The sequence below is a fragment of the Ambystoma mexicanum genome, chromosome 1p, assembly GCF_040938575.1.
Source record: "Ambystoma mexicanum isolate Mex_15411 chromosome 1p, UKY_AmexF1_1, whole genome shotgun sequence".
Taxonomy (NCBI): Eukaryota; Metazoa; Chordata; class Amphibia; order Caudata; family Ambystomatidae; genus Ambystoma; species Ambystoma mexicanum.
In genome coordinates, this window is record NC_090921.1 from 972,467,077 (window position 1) to 972,490,146 (window position 23,070).

General features: G+C 46.3%; 1 protein-coding gene across 3 annotated transcripts in view; it reads left to right on the forward strand.

The window, feature by feature from the left end:
- Window positions 1-23,070, forward strand: part of EXOC3L1 (exocyst complex component 3 like 1) — a 270,326-nt gene that overhangs the window by 156,089 nt on the left and 91,167 nt on the right. For all 3 annotated transcript variants that reach the window (XM_069653979.1, XM_069653995.1, XM_069653987.1), the window contains exon 6: window positions 16,884-17,009. In XM_069653979.1, coding sequence (XP_069510080.1) covers window positions 16,884-17,009 — 126 coding nt within the window. The remainder of the gene's footprint in view (window positions 1-16,883; window positions 17,010-23,070) is intronic.

Genomic DNA, 23,070 nt, shown 5'->3' on the forward strand with positions numbered 1-23,070 from the left:
AAGTTGCTGATGCATATGCAGCCAACTCTGACAATACTAAGTATTTTTTTAAGGATTGTCTACTGGTAGATGGTACAGATGCCACTGCTACCAGAGACATTGGAGTCTAATTATGAAGGATTCCCCTTTGGTAAACCCAGAGGCTCTGGACAGAGCTCCACTGGGACCCAACAAATTAACTAATGGACCCTCAAAGATTCCCAGTAATGTCTGTCACTCTGGCAGTAAATGGAGTGGTTAGGATTCCTGTAAATGTTCAGATGCATTCTCAGGTAGAGGTCCTGTGGGAAATGATCTGAAACACCAGGCTTTGTGGGTGATAAGGCAGAATGACTGTGCACAAGGTCTCAAACAAAGAAGGCTACCCCAGCGAAGCCTAGGGGGTAGCCTGAGCTAAAGGGGTAACCCAAAGCTGAAAAGTCAAAGGTTCCTAAAAATTAGGATTCCTGTAAATGTTCAGATGCATTCTCAGGTAGAGGTCCTGTGGGAAATGATCTGAAACACCAGGCTTTGTGGGTGATAAAGCAGAATGGCTGTGCACAAGGTCTCAAACAAAGAAGGCTACCTCAGCGAAGCCTAGGGGGTAGTCTGAGCTAAAGGGGTAACCCAAAGCTGAATAGTCAAAGGTTCCTAAAAAGGGAAGAAGAGTACCTCCCCTAAAGTATCTACAACTGAGGTTGAGGTACCTAACCAAGCACCTGAACCTGATGATGAAGAGGGGTTGCCTAAGATACTCAATCCTCATGATCCACCCATAACAGAGTTTACTTACAGAACCTTCTAGGTAAGAACTCAGTCAAGGTCAGAAAGAGTGTCCATCTCTGGAAGGCCAAAGGAGACAAGGCTGTTCCCAGTTGGAGGGTGATCTCCCAGGGGTTCCATGTAATAATGTCCCCTCAAAAATATCCCCATGCAAAGAAATTGTGGGAAAATTGCCGTTTTTTGTGGGGACATTATTACATGGAACATGCGGGGGACACCCCCACAACCCCTGCCTGCCCCGGTCCCTATATATATGGTCACCTATATAATGTCGCCACAACCTTTTCCCGGTGACATTATATACAGCGATCATATATATAGGGATATTACCTGATACCCCCCAGGGCAACATACAGTCTACTGGCAAGATGGATTACCATGTTGTGAACCCATAAAGGTCACAGCAGGAGGCCATAGGAGGTTGGTGGTCCCTCAGTCTGTGAGACTCTTCCTCCTGCAGTCTTGGCGCATGAAGTCCACCTAGCAGGTCATCTTGGGACCAAGAGGACTAGGGAGAGGTTCTCCATATATTTCTACTGGCCTCAGATGGGGGTTCAAGTAGAAAACTGCTGCAGAAGTTGTTCTACTTGTCAGTTGTCTGGCAAAAGTGGAGCAAATATCCATTTTCCATTGGTATCACTTCCTTTAGTGGTAGTACCATTGAGAGGTTAGGGATTGATATTGTTTGTCCAATAGATTTGCCCACATCTGCTGGCAGAAGGTGTAGCCTGTTGGTTGTTGACTTGGCCACCAGATATCCTTAAGTCATCACACTAAAAAAAAGTAACTGCCAAGTTGTTTGCAAGAGCATGATTCAGCATCTTTACTAGGGTTGGCTTCCCTAAGATGTTGTGTCCGACAGCGGCACTAATTTCTATGTCTAATTATATGAAGGCAATGTGGAAGGAGTATGGGCTGTCTTGTACATTCTCACCCGCCTACCATCCATAGACCAATGTGCTGGTTTAAAGATTCAACAGGACCCTCAAAAGCATGATTGGATCTCTTGAAGAGCCCCGGAGAAGGAATTGGGATCTTCTGCTACCATGCTTATTGTTTGCCTACAAAGAGGTGCATCAGGAAGGGGTTCAGCCCCTTTTGGTCACCCAGTAAGGGGCACTTTGACCATAGTAAAGGAAGGGTGGGAGACCCCCTATATATAAATGTGGTAGAGTGTATTCTGGGACTGAGAAAGAGGATGCCATGTTGACGGCTGGATAAGCACTGTTTAAAGAGTGGTTTGACCAAAAAGCTTTTATTGTGAATTTTACTCCAGGCCAATAAATCCTGAACATGGACCCTTCGTGGCATAGAGCCTTACAGGATAAGTGGATAGATCCCTACCATGAGGTAAACTATTTAGTGCACCTGGGAAGACCCAAACTGCCTCCTGAGGTGTTCCATGCGAATCGGTTGAAATCTTTGCGCCCAAGAGGAATGGGAGTCCTGCTATTGGCTTCAGATAGGGAGGCAGAGAAATTATCTGAACCAAGGCAGTCCTTCAGATCGCTCCATTGAGGGTGTCAAGTTGTCCCTTCAACTGACTCTGCAACAGCAAGGTGAGGTGCAAACTTTGCTTAGGTAATATTTCCCCGTGTTTGCACTTACTCCAGAACTGACACCATGACACAGACACTGAGGATAGCGTGCCTACCAAAAGTAGCAGTTACAGAATGTCAGACAAGGTAAGATCACACAACAAGTCAGAGGTCACTAGGAATTTGGGCCTACGGGTGATAGAGCCCTCTAATAATCCATGGTCCAGTGCAGTGGTTCTGGTGCCAAAAGCAGACACCACAGATTTGAGGTTCTGTGTGGGCAATTGAGCTCTTAATGTTGTCACCATAACAGTGGCTCACAGCTCACCCGTTCCATGAACTCATGAGTTAATGGATAAACTGGGTGCTGTGCAAGTATCTCAGTACTTTTGATCTCAATGCAGGAAATTGGCAACGTTTCCTAGCTGCAAATGGCAAGGAGAACATTGTATTTTACACACTCTAATGTCTTAACCAGTGCAGGGTAATGACCTTTGGGTTCACAAATGCACATGCCACTTTTCAAAGGTTGGTTTAACATGTCCTGAAGGGGTTAGATGATTTCTGCATGAAATATATTGATGGCATTGGAGTCTTAAGCCGTACTTGGGCAGAACATGCTAAACACATTTGATTTTTTTGCAGGCACTTCAACAGGCTCACCTGACCATAAAGGCCACTAAATGCCAGATTGGGCAAGGTTCAATGTCCTACCCTGCACACGAGACAAGATTCAGCCTCTATCCTGCAAAGCACGGGTTGTACAAAACTGGGAGACCCCTACTATCTAGAAGCAAGTAGGCACTTTTCCAGACCTTCCTGCAGAAGGTTATGTGCCTTTCAGGGCTTAGAGTATTCCCTATGCCAGGCAGCTGTGCTTATCGCATCTGACTACCAGAGACTCTTTACTGTACCATTTGATGCCTATGACACTGGAATAAGAGCGGTCCTCTCTGTTTCATAACAAACATAGAATGCCTTATATGTTTTATCAGCTGTCAGAATAAGGACAGCTTAAGGACATGGAGTTAAGGTGGGCCACAGTGGAAAAGGAGTATTTTGTCATTGTGTAAGCTGAGGTCCTACCCCTTTGCAATTCATGGCACCATACAAACTGATAATAAGCCCCTAAAGTGGCTAATGAACATGAAGGGGGAGACTCTGAAGTTGCTCAGGAGGTCCATACGTATTGAGTATAGTAATGAGCATAGGCCAGGCCCTCAACATATTAATGCTGCTGGGCTGTCCAGAATGTATAAACATGAATCCCATCCTGGGGTGTATTTGATCTCCCTGTCCCCAGTCTGTTAGTGCTATTAAAGATTGTCGTTTTTTGATTCTTTCCTCCAATACGACTATCAGTTTTGGAGACCATGCCTCCCTTAGTGGATGTCTTATATTTTTTAAGCTGCACACATCACCGTAAAGTGAAGTGCAGTTAGAATACTTTGTATACTTATAACATTTTCTTTCTTTGGAACTTTGTTTTTACAATTGCAGTGTGCCCAGGATGAACTGGTGGCAGCAGATATTTTTCCACCATGTTTTTGAAATTGGTAGGGGCTGGAATCTGTTCAGCTCCGGCTTGTAGCCTAGAGAAGCTTGGTTAGCTTGACACCAACAGGTACCAGGAGCTACATTTGACTTCCCATGACAAGTGGTTCTGTACACATGTACCTTTGTGATATGGCACATATCTAGAAAACATTTTAAGCATAACGGTTCCTTATATAATTGGCACAAAGTTCTTGTTCACATCTCATGTGGAAGTTCGTAACACGTTATGTTCTAGCTTCTCCTAACCCAATGATAGCTCCTGCTGTCTTGGTGATGCCTGATAACGAGGAGCAGTTGTCAATCACCGAGAAGAAATCCAGTCTAGTTCCCAGCCAACAAAGACAATGTCTAAGGGCTGTTATTGACACAGAAGCAACTCTAGTGTTCACTTCCAATGAGAGCTTTCAAAACCTGTTGAAACAGGTCTCCTGTTACGTGTCCGGTTGCCAGATAATAGTCAAAAAGTTGGTGTGTCTGCTCGGCATGATGGCATCTTATATCTTTATCGTGCCACACGCCAGGCTAAACATGCATCCAGTACAAGAGTGGTTATCAAAACAGTGATTTAAAGCAGAGGTGGATTGGGACAATCTACTGGAAGTTTCTCACACACCAGTGTTGGCTTTTAAATGGAGGACAAAAGAAAACATGTTAAAAGGGATAACAATTGTCAACCAACCAAGTTACCTCACGATCACAACGGATGCATAACTAACAGGATGGGGAGCCCCTTGGCTACACTTTATGGCGCAGTGAACATGGTCTCTTCCACTAGCACAATAACACATATGTGTTCTAGAACATCTAGCAGTATACAGAGCGCTGCATGCTTTCCAACAATAGCTGATGGGGAATAATGTGCTAATTACAACAGACAGCACAACAGCCATGTTTTACATCAACAAACAGGGCGGAACAAACTCCCCGAGGTTGTCCGTACTCGCTCAGAAGATTTGGAAGTGGTGTCTCCACACAGGAATACATCTCTAAGGACAACACGTTCCAGAGGAGCACAATTGTCTAGAAGACATTTAAGCATAGCTTAACCCTTGGAGCACAAGGTGGAATTACCTGCAGACGTGCTCAAGCACATTTTCACTTTATGGAGGCCCCTGTAACGCTCACCTGATTCCCGCAGAGGCGCCGGTCTTGACTGGGTGAATGCTGTATCTTCAAAGGTGATGTGTAACACACGGTTGGCTCTTTGGGCTGGACCTCTGTGCACTGTATGTCTGACTCGAAGAGTAAGATGTCTTAGGTAAGTGAACGCCGAGCTCTCCATCTGCCTCGGGGCAGGGTGCCGTAACCAGTTTCTTCACTGGATAAGGGTGCAGACCTCTTGACCTCAGAGGACTGCTGTCCGTCGTTAACTGCACGAACGGTAAGTTCTGGGCACTTCAAATGTCTTAAAAGTCTTTTGTAATGATATCTCTTGTTTTGCAGGGTTCCGGCGATGGCGGATGGCGGGCTGATGAGAGTTGAGGATCGAACCCGCGTGAGGAATAGAAGTGCCTGGAAGCACGTAAGTAAGCGCTTGTAGCCTGCTTCACGATGCGCACTAACTGTCCCTTCTTGCAGGTACAAGTTCGGAGCTTTAGAGAAGCTGAAGGGTGCTGGAATACCCACTGGATTCGGCGTGGGAAGGAGTAATGGCACGTGAGTAATAAAGTTGCCCAATGTCTTTAAACGCACCTTCTTTTGTCTTTCAAATGCGGGATGCAGCGCCGAAGGCCTCCGGAGCGTGCGAAGAGCTGGTAAGCTTTTGTCTTTCAGATGCCGGAATGCAGTGCGAAGACCTCCGGAGCATGCGAAGAGTAGGTAAGCCTTTGTCTTTCAGATGCCGGAATGCAGCGCGAGGCGTTGGTGACAACCGATGGACCAGGTAAGAGATGCGCTGCCACTGAAGACCGTAGTGCTAACCTGTTCTTTCTTTGTCTTTACTGGTGCTGCTGAAGACTGGATTCCAGGATGGTAAGCCTTTGTTCCCTTAGGCCCAGGATCAGAAGCAGAAGACACGATGAGCGTTCTGCTGCAGAGAATGCATAATAACGCAAAGCAAGATTCATCCATCGGGTGTGGTTTAAATAGCCTCCTGTAGTGCTTAGGTGTCTCCTTCCACAGCCACGCCTAGGTAAGAAAAGAGTTCCTGCTTTCCAGAAGAGTTCCAGTGTTCTGAACCTAGGGAGTGGCTCCTGCCCCACCCAACAGGAAAAGTAGTCCCAAACAGAAGAGGATCAGGGGTTCAACTGGCAGGTAAGTAAGCAGCATGGTCTGCTGCAGGTAAGTCCACCCAAGCATTATGAGCCCGGCGCTTCCAGCGCCGGGACTGGGCATCTTTATGAGCCTGGTGCCACTGGCGCCAGGACAGGGTCCAAAAGGTCCCAATTGGGACTGGCTGGCACTCGGAACCGGGGTTATGGGTCTGCTTCCAAGGGAGTCGGGCAAGTCCTGATCTTTTGGAAGCAGAGATCATGACAGCACCCCCCCTCAAGGCCCCTCCCAAACCGGGCTTCTCCAGGGGTTTGGGCTTGTTAGGAAATGTTCGATGAAATCCTTTGATTAGACGAGGCGCATGGACATATTCTGCAGGTTCCCAGGATCTTTCTTGGGGACCGTAGCCTTTCCAGTCAATCAGGTAAAATAGTTTAGATTTGGAGATCTTGGAATCCAGGATGCTTTTGACTTCAAACTCGAGTTCTCCATCAACTAGAATAGGTTTTGGAGATGTAGTTAGTCGGGTTTGAGGTTGCACGGGTTTTAATAGAGAGACGTGGAAGACCGGATGTATCTTCATGTGAGGGGGCAAGTCCAACTTGACCGCTACTGGATTTACTATGGTAGTGATGGAATAGGGACCAAGGTATCTTGGGTTGAATGTGCGTGGTCCTTTTAGAGGTAGATATTTGGTGGATAACCAGACTTGATCTCCTACTTGATGTTGGGGGGCTTCCTTCCGATGTTGGTCTGCTCCTTTCTTGTATTGTTCTTTAGCCCTTTGAAGGTGAGAAACGGCTTCCTTAAAGGCTTGGGTGATTGTAGAATGCAGGTGGTCTACTGCTGGTGTTCCAAGATCTTGGAGTGGATCCAACTCTGAGGTTCGAGGGTGACTACCGTATAAAAGAAAAAACGGGGTCTTCCCAGTTCCCGAGTGGACAGAGTTATTGTAGGCATATTCGGCTATCCAAAGGATATCTTTCCAAGTTTTTTCAGTGTGTTATAGCATGCAGCGCAAATACTGTTCCAGAGTTTGATTGGTCCTCTCGGTTTGTCCGTCGGTTTGAGGGTGGTGGCTGGTCGATAGTCTCACATCAATTTGAGCCGACCGACAGCAACTTCGCCAAAAATGAGAAATAAATTGACTACCTCGATCTGAAATTAGAACCGAAGGAAAACCGTGCAGTCGGACGATGTTTTCGAGAAATTCTCGGGCCAGAGTTGCTGCTGTTGGTAAGCCTTTGAGTGGAATGAAATGCGCCATCTTGGAGAATAGGTCCACGATTACTAGGATCGTATTGTATCCGGAGCATGGAGGTAGATCGGTGATGAAGTCCATAGAAAGCGTATGCCAAGGGCGAGGCGGGATGTCAATAGGGCGTAAGAGGCCGGCTGGTTTTTCCTTTTGACTCTTGTTTTGGGCGCATACTCCGCAGGACATTATAAAGTCTCTGATATCTTTTTTCCAAGACGGCCACCAGAAGTAGCGCTTGATCTTTTCCGAGGTCTTGGTCATACCGGGATGTCCTTCCATTAAAGAATCGTGATAACAAGAGATTACCTTTTTCTGTAAATCTGTGCTGGGCAGGTATAACCGTTCTTGGAAATATAATAGGTTGTCCTTCACCGTAAAGTCCTTTCCCTGCAGATGCCAATTCTGTATGTCTGCTGGAGTTACCAGTAGCCTGGCTTTATCCTTAACTTCCTCTATGGATTGTGTGGCGATTACACCTAGAATTCTTTGTTCGGGAATGATAGGTACAGGTTTAGGATTGATCAAATGTTCTTCCACTCCCATCCGAGAAAGGGCATCAGCTTTACCGTTTTTTGTACCAGGTCGATAGGTAATTATGAAGTCAAACTCGGCAAAGAATAGTGCCCAACGGAGTTGCCTAGAGGATTGAGCTTTTGCGGTTTTCAAATATTGCAGGTTTCGGTGATCTGTAATCACAGTAACGGTGTGTCGGGCCCCCAGAAGATAATGCCGCCAAGCCTTAAAGGCGGACTTGATAGCTAGAAGTTCCTTATCAGTAATAGTGTAATTGATTTCAGGAGGCGAGAATTTGCGGGACCAAAATGCCATGGGATGCAACTGATTGGTTACTGGATCCTTTTGTGATAGAACTGCCCCCATGGCAAGGCTCGAAGCATCAGTTTCAACGATGTAGGGGAGTTCTGGGCGAGGATGTTTTAAGATCGGTGCAGAGATAAATCTAGTCTTCAAATTCTGGAAAGCTTGTTCCGCCTCGGTAGACCATTCAAAACGTTTGTTTTTCTTTAACAAGGCGGTGATGGGCTGGACTATTCGAGAGAATTCGGGGATAAACCTGCGGTAAAAGTTAGCGAAGCCTAACATGCTTTGAACACCTTTTACGGAGGATGGCGATGGCCATTTGAGAATTGCATCGACCTTCTTTGAATCCATACACACTCCGCTAGGTGATAATATGAATCCCAAGAATTCAACTTCAGTCACGTTGAAAACACATTTTTCCAACTTAGCGAAAAGTTTGTGTTGACGCAATCTCTCGAGGACCATTTTCACGTGTTTCCGATGTTCAGTTTCCGATGAAGAATAAACGAGGATGTCGTCAATGTAAACAACAACACACACATCTATGAGCTCTCTGAGGACATCGTTCATAAAATATTGAAAGGCGGCCGGGGCATTGCAAAGTCCGAAGGGCATGACCTGATATTCAAATAGCCCATACTTGGTGCGGAAGGCCGTCTTCCATTCATCGCCCTCTTTTACTCGTACCAAGTGGTAGGCTCCTCTAAGATCCAGCTTTGTATATATGCATGCTTTTCTGACTTGGTCCAGGAGTTCAGGGATCAAAGGTAACGGATATCTATTCTTAACGGTGATCTGGTTCAGGGCGCGATAATCTATACAAGTTCTAAGGTCCCCTTCTTTTTTTGGAACGAAGAACAAAGCTGAGGAAGCAGGGGACTTGGAAGGACGAATAAACCCATTCGCAAGGTATTGATCCAGGTATTGTCGGAGGTGAAGATTCTCAGGCTCGGTGAGGGCATAAATTCTACTACAAGGAGGAGTAGATCCAGGTATCAGGTCTATCTGGCAGTCATAAGACCTATGAGGAGGTAGAGAGTTAGCCTGATCCTTCCGGAAAACATCTTGGAATTCTAGGTATTCAGGAGGTAACTGGGGAGCCTCCGAGGAAATTGCTGCCAGTGCAACACCAGGTCGAGGGTGACAAGTAGAGGCACATTCTGGAAACTGAACCGTTCTTGCTCGCCAATCGATCTGAGGATTGTGCTTCTCTAACCAAAGAATTCCTAGAATAATCTGGAACTGAGGGGCCTTGATCACATCGAACACGATCTTCTCATGGTGTCCATCTTGACTTACTAGCGTCACCTCTTGGGTGGTATGCGTTACTGGTCCGGAGGCTATCTCCGTACCATCCACCATAGTAATGACGTCCTTTACAGCCTTTGGACAAAGAGTCAGATTCATCCTCAAAACCATTTCATGATCCACATAATTGCCGATGGCACCGCTGTCGACGTAAGCTTCAATCGCATGTAATCGATCCGGATGTTCAGGGCTAATGAGGACCATAGGTATCACGAAATGCTAGGTCACGGAACTGGTTTTAACGCTCGGCAAGAGGACCTCTATTCTTGTCGGGCGAGGTCGTTTCCCTGCTCAGAGTTTGTGACCCTGGTAACTGCAGCTCCTACTGCCTTCTTGGCTGGTTTCACCAGACAGTCTCGAAGAAAGTGCCCCGAGTTTCCGCAATAAAGGCATAATTGCAGCTGTTTTCTCCTTTCCCGCTCCTTTTGTGTTAGTGGTCCTTTCAGGCCCCCTATTTGCATGGGTTCCCCGGAGTCTACTCCTTTGGTAGGAGTTGGTGGTTTGGAAAATACTCGAGCATCAAACTTGGAACGATCAGCCTTCCTGTTCTGCAGTCTGTGGTCAATTTGAACGACTAAGTCAATATAGTCTGAACAGTCTTGCGGGGGATTCACTACTTGGGCTAACACATCTTTGAGCTCTCCACGTAGACCTCTATAAAACAGTGTAATTCTTTTGTCCTCAGGCCATCGAGTTTCCACTATCAGTCTGTTGAAAGACGCAATATAAGCCAAAAGGTCTTGATTACCCTGTCGCAATGAAAGGAGCTCATTGTCCAAGGCCTGCCCCTGTGAATGTCTTGCAAACAGTTTTTCCATACTGAGCTGAAAAGCTTGAAAATCATGGAGAACCGGATCATCTTGATTAACTAGAGGGATCGACCAGTCTGCCGCATTGCCACTAAGGTACGAAAGCACGAAAGCTACCTTAGTTTGATCAGTTGGAAAGGCTGCTGGCCGGCATAAGAAGTGCAACCGGCACTGATTAATAAATACTGCAAACCTCTTTGGGTCACAAGAAAATCGTTCGGGCGGAGCCAGAGGTACATTCCCAGGTAGGTTGATCTGCACTGGGTTCGTAGAGGTGTTGAAGGAAGATTTGCCCCTGATGCGGGTAACGGAGTTTGTCCGGCTTGTGACTGTAGCAATTGTCTAGCGAGATCGTCTGTTCGCTCCTTGGAAATAATCAGTTCCCTTCTTAGAGCATTTGTTTCCTGACGGGCTGCATGCACTTCTGCTCTTAGTTCCCCAAGTAACTGGGCTAGCTGGTCGGTATCCGAGGTTTCCATAGCGCCTGGGTGGGAGTTTTGCGATTGGCTTTGCGTTCTGTAACGCTCACCTGATTCCCGTAGAGGCACCGGTCTTGACTGGGTGAATGCTGTATCTTCAAAGGTAATGTGTAACACACGGTTGGCTCTTTGGGATGGACCTCTGTGCACTGTATGTCTGACTCGAAGAGTAAGATGTCTTAGGTAAGTGAACGCCGAGCTCTCCATCTGCCTCGGGGCAGGGTGCCGTAACCAGTTTCTTCACTGGATAAGGGTGCAGGCCTCTTGACCTCAGAGGACTGCTGTCCGTCGTTAACTGCACGAACGGTAAGTTCTGGGCACTTCAAATGTCTTAAAAGTCTTTTGTAATGATATCTCTTGTTTTGCAGGGTTCTGGCGATGGCGGATGACGGGCTGATGAGAGTTGAGGATCGAACCCGCGTGAGGAATAGAAGCGCCTGGAAGCACGTAAGTAAGCGCTTGTAGCCTGCTTCACGATGCGCATTAACTGTCCCTTCTTGCAGGTACAAGTTCGGAGCTTTAGAGAAGCTGAAGGGTGCTGGAATACCCACTGGATTTGGCGTGGGAAGGAGTAATGGCACGTGAGTAATAAAGTTGCCCAATGTCTTTATACGCACCTTCTTTTGTCTTTCAGATGCGGGATGCAGCGCCGAAGGCCTCTGGAGCGTGCGAAGAGCTGGTAAGCTTTTGTCTTTCAGATGCCGGAATGCAGTGCGAAGACCTCCGGAGCATGCGAAGAGTAGGTAAGCCTTTGTCTTTCAGATGCCGGAATGCAGCGCGAGGCGTTGGTGACAACCGATGGACCAGGTAAGAGATGCGCTGCCACTGAAGACCGTAGTGCTAACCTGTTCTTTCTTTGTCTTTACAGGTGCTGCTGAAGACTGGATTACAGGATGGTAAGCCTTTGTTCCCTTAGGCCCAGGATCAGAAGCAGAAGACACGATGAGCGTTCTGCTGCAGAGAATGCAGAATAACGCAAAGCAAGATTCATCCATTGGGTGTGGTTTAAATAGCCTCCTGTAGTGCTTAGGTGTCTCCTTCCACAGCCACGCCTAGGTAAGAAAAGAGTTCCTGCTTTCCAGAAGAGTTCCAGTGTTCTGAACCTAGGGAGTGGCTCCTGCCCCACCCAACAGGAAAAGTAGTCCCAAACAGAAGAGGATCAGGGGTTCAACTGGCAGGTAAGTAAGCAGCATGGTCTGCTGCAGGTAAGTCCACCCAAGCATTATGAGCCCGGCGCTTCCAGCGCTGGGACTGGGCATCTTGATGAGCCTGGTGCCACTTGCGCCAGGACAGGGTCCAAAAGGTCCCAATTGGGACTGACTGGCACTCGGAACCGGGGTTATGGGTCTGCTTCCAAGGGAGTCGGGCAAGTCCTGATCTTTTGGAAGCAGAGATCATGACAGCCCCCAGCAATAGACTGTTTCACAATATCAGAAAATGCAAGATAACCTAATTAGGCCTCCAGATACCCACAGAGGGGGTCCCTAGGGAATGCCCTATGGATCAATTGGTCAGGGATATTTGCTCATGCTTTTTCCCCAACACCACTCTTGAACAGAGTGAGCCACAAATTGCACCAGAAACACTTATCCATGATTCTCATTGCACCAAAGTGGGTGCGCCAGACATGGTACTCCCACCTGAAATTGACTGTATGTCCACTGATAGAGTTGACTCACAGCCTCCTTCTCTTCTCACATCTATGATGTCTCTAGGAAGTCACACTATCAGCTGCATCTCCTCAGAGGTATTCTTCCTTTTCCCATTTTTCCTCAGAAGCTCACTGTCTCCAGAGCCCTGGTCCTCTCTAGGCTGGACTACTGCAACAGCCTCTTTCTAAATCTGCCTGTCTCTACTTTTCACCCTCTACAACTTATCCAGAACAGGACTGCGAGACTTGTCGTTGGCCTCAAGCCAAGGGATCGTATCTATCCAGTCCTGAAATCTCTCAACTGGCTCCCTGTTGCTCAATTTGAAGACCCTTTGCATCATCCACAAGGCTTTCTATCTCCGTGGACCACACTACATCCAACGTTCTCTTCCTAAGCATGTTCCTTCTTGAGCCCTCTGCTCATCCACCTCCAACTCTCAGAGGGTCAGAAGCTTCCCCAGGCAGAGAGTAAGTGGGGGGTAGATCTCTGTACTGGGCTGGGGCCTCCCTCAGGAACAGCCTCCCTGCCTCTCTCAAACTTGAGAAAGGACCACCTAAGGCTCCGGAAGCAACTCAAAACCTTCCCTTTCACTTCCGGTTTCTCTCTCCCTCTCCCTTGCTGATGTCCCTGTCTGCTGATCATACTGGTTACCTGTCCACCCACTGAACTTATGGGTTCAGGCTCCTGGACGACCGGTTGCCCTTGCACTGCTTCCAGGCCTCCCAACCACTTAGGGGACTGTATCTGCAACCCTACAGTCCCCTGACTCTCTGCATGTATGAGCCACCTCCCGGCTGCACTAGTTACTTTGCACTCTCCCCTCCCCCTGGTACTTCTCTCTCTCACTTCCTCCCGAACTTGCTTGATCTGAATTGACAAGGCCTAGTAAAATCATTGTTTTGTCCTCCTGTCCTCCCTTCCTTGTCTTGTCGCACTTAGAAACACTTGTGTACAGGCATGTTACAAATTACTTATATCATACCGCCAACGCAAATAGCGTTACCGCTACTCTGTCAGGCACTATTAGAGCCGGATCACGAGTAACGGCAGAGCAATATGTTTCCATTGGGGTAATTGCGTTGGTGGTAATATTGCCAAAAACAGGTGGTAAGGGGACATTTTTACCTCCAGCAAAAAGCTGGAGGTAAAACTCATGCTTACTGCCCGACTCATGATTGGGCCAACCCTTAAATGCGGCGGTAAAAGCGTTACTGACACATTTAAGGGCTAAGGCCCTACTCATGATGAGGCCCAATGTGCCTTAAAATGCTCTATTGGCCATAGAGTTTACCAGAAAATGCCCCCACATACTGCTCAGAAAGTTTGTGGCAAACTAGAATGAAAAGCGTTGCCCGTTTGTGGGCCACATCATTTATAATGGTGCCCGGGCGTATTCTTTCAGTCCTCACAACATGCAGCAGACAAAAGCACAATTCAGTCTACAATAAAGGGCCAGGCATGACCCACGAGCTGTCGCATGACCAAACCGAGTTGATCTTTCTGAAGTGCAAAGGGATTATTTCTAAAGTGTTGTGGCTGTGAGCACGTGGGGCAGGGTGTTAGACCATGCATCCGCCTTAAATAGTCATAGATGATTTCTCTTTCTTAGTCCACAGGGCGGACTCTGACCATATCCTCTAATGTCATATAGGGATCCTACAGTGTTAGGTAAGAATTGGTGCAGTCACACTGTGTGAGATTACACAACACTTATCTGCTTGGTATTAGGTAACCCACCTTTTAGTATAGGTCTGTAGTACACAAGGTGGTAATGTGACTGAGCAGCCAGGCTTATCTCAACAGAGGTAAATGTGAGCAGTAGAGCTGTACAGTTGGAATCTGTAAATACAAGTAGTCAAGTAACACTTACACTCAAGGTTTCAGTTATGAATAGTTATTTATTTATTTAACGTCAGTTTTAAATAAGCATTCTTTAAAAAGGCAATAACAATTCAAATACACTTTAAAATTACTTTTCAGTGTCACATAAAGCCAGTGGATAATTTCTGGATATGCTTCATACACTACTCCTACACCCTGAGGTGACGCCAATCATAAGGATAGTATTTGCATTTGTATATCACACCAATGCACTTTTGTAGACTCTGAGTTGCAGAAAGGAAAGGGCTGGGGAAGTAAAAAGATTAGAACAATTTCTCAGTAGTTGTGAGGAGAACTGAATCCTCCAATGAAGTCTAGATAAGCCTTTCCCAGCAGTACAAGTATACAACAAGCTACCACCTATGAGGGATAAACAGTATCAAAGTCAATGGATTTAGAAGAGTGCCTTTAGGGAGCCAGGACAGCCAAAGTCATTTGGAAACAGTCTATGGATCTGATACACTTCTTAGACAAAGGTCTTGCACAAAGTTAGAGGGTCACAAGCTGTTAAGCCTGTGAGAAGGGAGTTGAAATCAACTTGAAAAAACGGTAAGCCAATACAATTCCCCAGTGAGAAAAGCACAGCTAAAGGCAATAAGGTAAGTACCCCAAGCCTAAACAGTACCTCTGGTTAGAAGAAGAGTGTTTCAGCTGGATTCCGTCTTGCTACAGCAGTGCAGACCCTGGTTCCTGAACCTCAGTTGTGGGGACAAGATGGAGGATGTCTGGAAGGCTCCTGCGGCAGTACTCGGGAGGTCACCAGCAGCTATGGGCTCTTTTCGGTTCAGCTGCAATTTGCGGTTTCAGATGCGGATCACGGACACCGGTTGGACTTCCTTCACTCCCTCGGTCCTGCACTCTGGGAAGGGGACTCTGGATCTGGAAGTACTGCTTCAGGAGGGTCCTTAGGAGGCTCCTGGAGCTTCTAGCCCGATTCGTTCTGCGGCAGACATTGCACTCGACTACGGACACTCGACCCCGGCCATTGGGTTCTCTCAGCAACAGAGAAACACAGCAAGTCAGGGATGGTGGTCCAGTGGAGTTCGTCTCAGGGTTAGTTGGTCCCACTAACCCAAAGGGAGAAATCGTTCTGTTCGGAAGCTTCTCTGTCGAGATGAAAAAGGAGGTCAGCAGGGCTTCACCAGGCAATTCAAAGGTCCTGGAGGTTGCAGCAAGCTTCGTTCACGGTTTCTTCGTCGGGTGTTTCTCCCAGTGGTCGACTCTGTCTGTAGTCCTAAAACCTTCGCCTTTTAAGCAGGTTTCTCCCATTCATGCACAGCCTAGGCTGTCAATCACAGAGCAGGGTGGCTGTCCTTCTGGACAGCCAGCCACCCAATCGGGACTAGTTTCATGCAGGCATTCCTAGAGACAAAGGACAGGGGAGTTTCGAGACCCTCCCTCACATCCTGTCCATCCAGACACACTGGAGCCAGGGGCGGGCTTCAGGGCTGAGGCCCACCAAAGGCAAGACAAACAAAGCGCTCAAACCTATCTCAATGCACAGAGTAAAACCCAAAAAAGACCACACATACAGAAAATAGCTAAAAAAGAAGTCATGGACAATTTTTGACAAAATGGTCACCCATGGCTGCTGTGCTGCAGCTGAGTGAGTTCAGCCTGCGTTAAAATAGCACAATGGTAGGAAAAAGTAAACCACTACCACCATCCATTTATAGTAGTGAGGATAACATAAAAATGTTACACGACAATGTAGGATAAGGGGCTACTAAGTAACCCCCAGCACTCCACATAAGATGGTGGGTGCTAGACCCACAAAGAGAAAAGGAAAGTAAAGTCAATTTCACTTCACTGTTCTTGGGAACTGTAGTTCACCCAAGAAAAGGTATTTAAACCTTAGAGAAAAATGTCTCACTCACTCCAGGGTTAAAAAAAGTTTTAAAAAGTTTGAAGTCCAGCAAAAGAGCTGGGGGTCTCTAGGTTTGAAGGGAATTAGCACAGAAATGAAAATTCTCCCTAACATACAGTACATACCATTTAGTCCTAAATTACTTTCTTAAAACAATAAAACAGTCCAAAGGTCTACAGTTGTGAAAGAGCAAACGTTTGTGCTACTACTCAAAGATACTTGTGGGTAGAACCAATAACATGCGAGGAAGGAAAAAACACCTAGGGCCTATATATTTTGCTAGAAAGTTCATGAGGGCTTTCGAAAGACAGATAAGACAGCTCTACAAGGGGACTGGAGGTGGAGCGCAAGCAAAGGAAATATGGGAGGGATAGCTTTCAGGTGGACTTTGGTTTGTCTCTTACAGAGAGCTTGTGGTAGGCGGCATCCACCTGAGCTGTTATAGGTGGATTCCAACTGGGCTGTGTTTGGTATCTTCCAGATCGGTTGTGGTTGGTGGTGGCCTTCTGAGCTATGATTGGTAGCTACAGCATAGGCTGTACAGTATAGCCTCTTACTGAACTGTGAGTGGTGCCTACCAGGTGGCCTATGATCAGTGCTGCTAAATGGACTGCAGTTGGTGAAATGCACTGATTGGGCCATGTAGATTACAGGAGACCTGTGATTGTTGGGTTATAAGTATGCTGTGATTGCTGTATTATTGCTTATACTTTTATCTTACTTTCTATCTTTTGGTCAACAGGCTGATATGGTTGAATGGTTGCAGAAAACCCTAGAAGTGGAATTTAGTGACTGGTTCAGAGAGGAGGAGCCCGAAACAGACCACGAGGAGTTTTACCAGTCCACAATGCCAGTAATCATTATGCAGGTAAGCTACACTTATAAGCAACTTCATTAATGATATGAAGATTCATAAAATGCACACTCTGTGTAGCCAGCTTCATTGAACCACCAAAATCAAAACCACTATTATGCTGTCATTTGTGTAGTAGGACGAGCAGAGAAATGCTCTAGTGCTTTAAGTGCAACATATCATTTTTAACCACACAGTGGTCTGGGTAGGGTTGGGACAAATACTTACTTGCTCTAAGAACACAACACGCTAAATACTAGGGTGAAAGGGTCTGGATAACCAAATGAAATGAGTAAAGGGTTTGCCCATCCTCCCCCATCAGTGTCCTACAATGATTCAATTCTGGTCTCTGGATGAGGTTCCTAGTTCAAAACAAAAGATCCCAAAAGGATGGCTGACAGATATGATAACCTATTCTTAAGCAGTCCTGAACCAAGGCTCCTATACTTTAATCAACTGAAAGCTCCAACGAGGGCCCACAAAATGGTACACACCTATTATTAAAAAAAGGTCCATCTGTATGCATTTGTATGCAAGCACATTTCACAGAGGTCCTAAAGAAAGGCTGTCAGAGCTCCTGCTCACAGTCTGGCCACTTTCCATGTCTCTCTGCTCTTAGTCGGCTCGTCCACCCTTTCTTGGGCTCTTATAGTTGCTTGATTCGGTTGAGTTTCTTCAGTCCAGATTGTTCCTCTTGGTTTCTAGTTAGGAGGTGTCTCTGGGCCTCCAAGGTCAATGTAATCTTGTTTGTTGAACCTTCATTGGGTCCAGGGTTGGTTTCACTACAGTTCTCTCTTGTTTCTTTGGGTCCCAGTCCAGAATGCAGCATAAATGCTCCCTTGAATCAGGGTTTGTTTTGGCTGCAAAGTGTTTTCTGTTGCTGTGTTAGGCCCTATGTGGTCCTGGCCTGGGGCTCCCCCCTCTGCTATGAGCGCTTTTCAGACAATATGTATCAGGCTCCACCTGCCACAGACTGATGCCTGCCTCAGGTTTGCAGCTGGAGGGTATATTTCCCTCTCGGCAAGGGGCGGGGGGATCTGGTCTTCGATCTTTCCAGTTCCAAACAAAAAGACACAGTTCCTGTTAGGCCTCTCAGGGTTCCCTTCCCCAAGTCTAGGTCTATCTTCACAAAGTTCAACCATGTCTTTAGTGGGCCTCTTAGGGTTCCCTTCTCTAAGCCTAGCCACCTCTTTACAAAGTTCAACCCAAAACAAAATAAAACACAATTCGTCTTAGGCTTCTCAGGGTTCCCTTCTCCAAGCCTACGTGTCTCTGTTTCAAAAATAAGTATTCAGCTTTAGGATTAGGATGTTCCTTTCTCTTATATACAGTTTCTTTCACATACAATCCTTTCATGAGGTAGAATCAGAGACTTTCGAAAACGCAAGGCTCTTTGCTCCTCCTAAGCGCAAACACTCTGATCTTTTGCCCCTCTCTTTCTTTCTTGTACTTGTTTTCCTTTAAACCTCTTCGGGTGCTTCCTGTATCCCTTTTTATCCCTGTGTTTCTTTCACTTTATCATGCGCAATTGCACCCATCCTTTTCCTTATTGTGCCTCTTGCACACTTCTTTCACTCGGGTACTGGTTTCCTCCTTTTGTGCCGTTTGCACCCTTTTCTCACTTGTATATCTCTTTAAATATCTTTACTTTGGACTTAACCTAAACAGACCCACCACTTTATTTCTGCGCCGCTGGTGCCTTTAAATGTCTTTATTCTGAATGTTGCTTTCTCCTTCCTTCCACTTTCCTTGTTCCTTCTTCATTACTTTCTGTCTGTCTTCTTATGCTGTCACTCCCTTTAAGCTCTGTGCTGCTTTGCTAAATCTTTTCTTTCTCCCTTTCCACTCCGGCCAACCGCACGCTTTTGAGTTTCTCTCTCTCACTTGTTCAAAACTCACCCAGTAGCGTAGCGCTGGTGAGCGGTCTTTCCTGGATGCATTGGGTCGAGGTCAGGGTCTCACCACCTGCCCCTCAGACACACTTGGGACCGACACGCGTCCCAACGGAACAAGCACTTAACTTAAAACTGCCAGCAGGATACAGGCTGCCTCGCTTCAGCTCCCTGGTGACACTACTCCCTAGCCATGCTGCAGTCCCTCACAAACACCGGGGCAACGTCTCGGCACACCGTTCTCCTTCTGGATCCTCCAGGCTTTTCTTCCGGCAGCTCCCTGCTCCTTGGCTCCTCTGGTCTAGTCAGCATCCCTAGCTTGCTCTTTCACTTGTGCAGAACCACACCTGTTATAGTCCTCAGTGGAGTCAAGTGGAGTCAGGTGTGAATGATTATAATAGAGTGCCTGACTCTATTAATGGAAAAATTCACTGCTAGTTTGCTAGTAGTCTAAACCCTTTTTTATTTAATGTTTTTTTTCATAAGTAATCCACATTGCTCCTGATTGCTTCTTCCTCGTCCCAGTACTTCTTGGAAATGGGGAGGGGTTAGATGGAGTGTGATTGGAAATACCCCATTAAGGTTGAGGGAGAGTGGGATGGGGTACAATTATGAAAGGGGGAATACCATTTCTCGCCCATGGGTATTCTACCCTCAATCCCCCGCGTCCACCCCAGGGTTGGGATCCAAAAACAATGGCCCTTCCCATGCCAACTGAATGGAAGATCACGGGGGAGTAGGTGGGAGAACACTGTCAGGTTTCTCATATCAAGCATATATAAATAATCATGGAGATGGCAAGGCTTCTGTTTGCATGTTTTCCTTCAAATTGTGCGGTTCGTCTGGCCTGGGCAGTATTTGAATGGATATTTCTGAGCTAATTCTGTCTGCCTCTCTCTCTGTCACACACTTTCCCTTGGGCAGCAGTAAATGATTCATCTTGAATTCCAAAGTCTAACATGTTAATCTGCAGCTATTCTCCCAAGTATCTGTATGGAAGGAGTATCTGAAAAGACTGAAGTTATTCATCCGTTATGCACATAGCCGGAGGACAGGGCATATTTTTTTCTAAGTTGATGTTTGTTTTCTTATGTTTTCTATGTTAAAGTTTAATGTCTTGCAAAGGAATTTCTATTTCTCACTTGCATCTTGTTCTGGGCACACTCCCAGCTGGTTTACCATTTGCATTACCTTATATGTTACTGTTGCTAGAGCTTTGATTTGGAATACCTCTCCAAGCTCTAGCCTTGGTAATGGACATGTTGACCTAGCATAATGTTTGGAGGGAGGTTTATGGCTCTGCCGTATGTCCTTCTCCTTACTCTTAGCCATGTTCTGCTTAGTTCTCGTTAGGTCTTCATGCATTGGTCTTTCTGGTATATTTCTGGGATCGGGAAATCTTTATAATGCCTGTGGACTGTAGAGAATTCCTCCCCAGTGTACAGTCTTTTGCCATCAGGACCTTCCCTCCCTAATTCAAAGACTAATGGGTTGGTCAGCGGCCAAACTAACAGAAAATACTTTCTCGGGAACACTAAAACATAGAACTGTGCGGATGGGCCTTTAATCACCTTAACCTAAACAGACCCACCACTTAAGAAGTGAGTACACGGTTGTACATAAAGCAAGTGTTTTGTACAATTCTCTAGGGAGCAGTTAGATGGTGTTGCAGGACCAAACAAACCCAAGTCTCAACAAACCACATCAGTTCACATCTTTTATACAGTTTTGCAACAGTCAAAACACTCCCAAATACTTTATTGCAATCCACCCCCAAACATGAATGGAAAGAAATCACATCTTTTCCCAACTCATACATTTTCATTGGCCAGTTTTATTTTAATAGTCATCTTTAGATCCTATTCATAACACACCTCTTCTTAGGATTCGTCCGTAGTAGGCCATGACATCAGCACATGGGTAAACATTGGTATTGAAACATAATTAATTACCAGCAATAACTGGCGTAGGCCATTTAAATCCTAACTCTTGATTTGCACATGGATCACAGGAATGTTCCCCGCGATATGAGGAAAGCTGGGTGAATGATTTCTCTTTGAGTTAGTAATGCTATCTCATTCCCCTGGGTCACTTTTCCATTGAAACGTTCCAATCTAAAAAACTCCCACTTCATTGCACAATTGAAACTCCTGAATAGCCTTAGGCACTGGCTTACCCCGTGTTTTACTACTGACCAAAATAAATAACGAAACTCCTCCTGTCACGCTCTCAGGCATCAGGATATCACATCTGCTATCTATGATACTTACCAGACCATAAAAACCATGGCTATGTTCTACAGCTGTACTGACCGCGAAATTTGAATTTACTCAAACTTAATCCAAAGTCAGTAGTCAGCTTTCAAATAGCAGAACCTTAAGCAGATGCTCAAAATCAATGGGATGAATCCCCTCTCTCAGTTGCTACTTTCACCCCAAATGTTGATGCCTCCCAACGCGGGTGAAAACAAAGACTTCGGATTATGTCATAACCTAAATTTGATTCATACTGACAATGGGATCTGAACTTCGAAGTAACACTTCATTTAGGAAGTGATAACTCATATCACTTTCACTGCTTGAAAACTATCTGAGACCTCACAGTGCACTGAAAGTAGACAAGCAAATGCCATATGAAGGAATAGGCCTTGAGAACGACCAAGTGGTCGAAACACCTGTCGGCTGTCCACAGTTTGAAGAATAAATACTTACCTTTCAACAAAAATGATGTATTTAGTGATATACAGCGAATATTAGAGAACTTTTCAAAATAAATTGTTTGGGGTGCATAAAGCGTGAGCAGTCTTCCCATATATAATTCGTATGTTCATACATATCAAACTTTGTGGGAAGTTTGAGGGGAGTCGATACTCGCTGCCACCCTTACTATCTCTTATAGTGAATTGCTCATATCTAATTTGAGAGTGGTAACGAGCGCACACTCAGCAGATCGATCCCACACAACTAATTGGTACACAACTGCATATTGTCTGTCGCAACCGTGATTGTCATATTGCAACCTGTCACATAACCCAACATTTCCCTCCTGCCATGACAGCGATGTGCTTCCCCTTCCAGCCGCCCAGCCTCCGAAGGTCGTGTTTGTTCCCAAAAGGCATCCCACAAGTCTAGGCACTAGTTCAGGCCCGCCTTCCCTTCGGTGTATAACAACTTCAAAAACCTCCCAACAGTAACTTTGAACTTTAAGCAATAGCCCAGCAGTGCTTTGCCCGCTCAGGCCCAGCCGCATCTCCCATACCCGTCTCCACCCTCTCAGGTAACGTGCAGCAGCTCGATGCCTTGAACACGGCATCTTAAATGGTGTCCTAGGCGTGAAGCATTCCTTACTGGCAGCAGTCTCTTGGGCATCTTAGCTGACCCTGTGCACTAGTTCTGCCCGCTCCCGCAGTTCGCTTCCAGAATCTCACGTCCTCCTTCTTCCAGCCATGCCAGAAGCAAACCATCTGAAGGCTGAGTAAACGATCGTCGCCCGTGTCTCTTGCTACGGGTTGGCATGGCCGATGCCCAGGAGCGGCAGTATTTCCTGCAAGTCCATCCAGGATTGTGCTTCCCCAGTGCTGTCAAAGAAGAGCAACCTTGCATTTTGCAGTACCTCCATTTTTACAGATAGATTAGCATGTATCGCATGTTTGCCCAGTGTAAATGTTCCTTGGCTGGGCCAAACATCGCCCTGCGCCTTTGGACCAATGCAATATAATCAGGGTGAATTGCCAATTTTTGAAAATCCTCTAGTGATAGTACACCCCTCTCTAGAGAAGGCAAGGATCCTTTCCCTGTCTTTGTAGTTCATGATCCTCGCTATTATCGGTCTCTGGGAGTCTCTTTGCCAATGACCTGTGTGCTCTCCAGATGGTCAATCCTTGCATGATGGTGACCGGGCAGACCTCCTGCAGGAGCCTGTTCTCTATGTAGGATGTGGGGTCCCTGCCCTCTTCCCCTTCAGGGAGACAGAGTATCCTAACATTGTTCCTTTTTGTCCTGCCCTCTGCATCTTCTGCTCAGTGTTCCAGGATTTTTACTCGTGCAAGCACATCCGCTACCAGGGCTTGAGTGGTAGTGATGTTGGCAGTGTTATCTTGCACCCTTATTTCCACAGTGTCCAGGTGATCCGACAGGGCATGCACATACTGGCGCAGCAGGCCAACGTCCACCATGACTGCATCA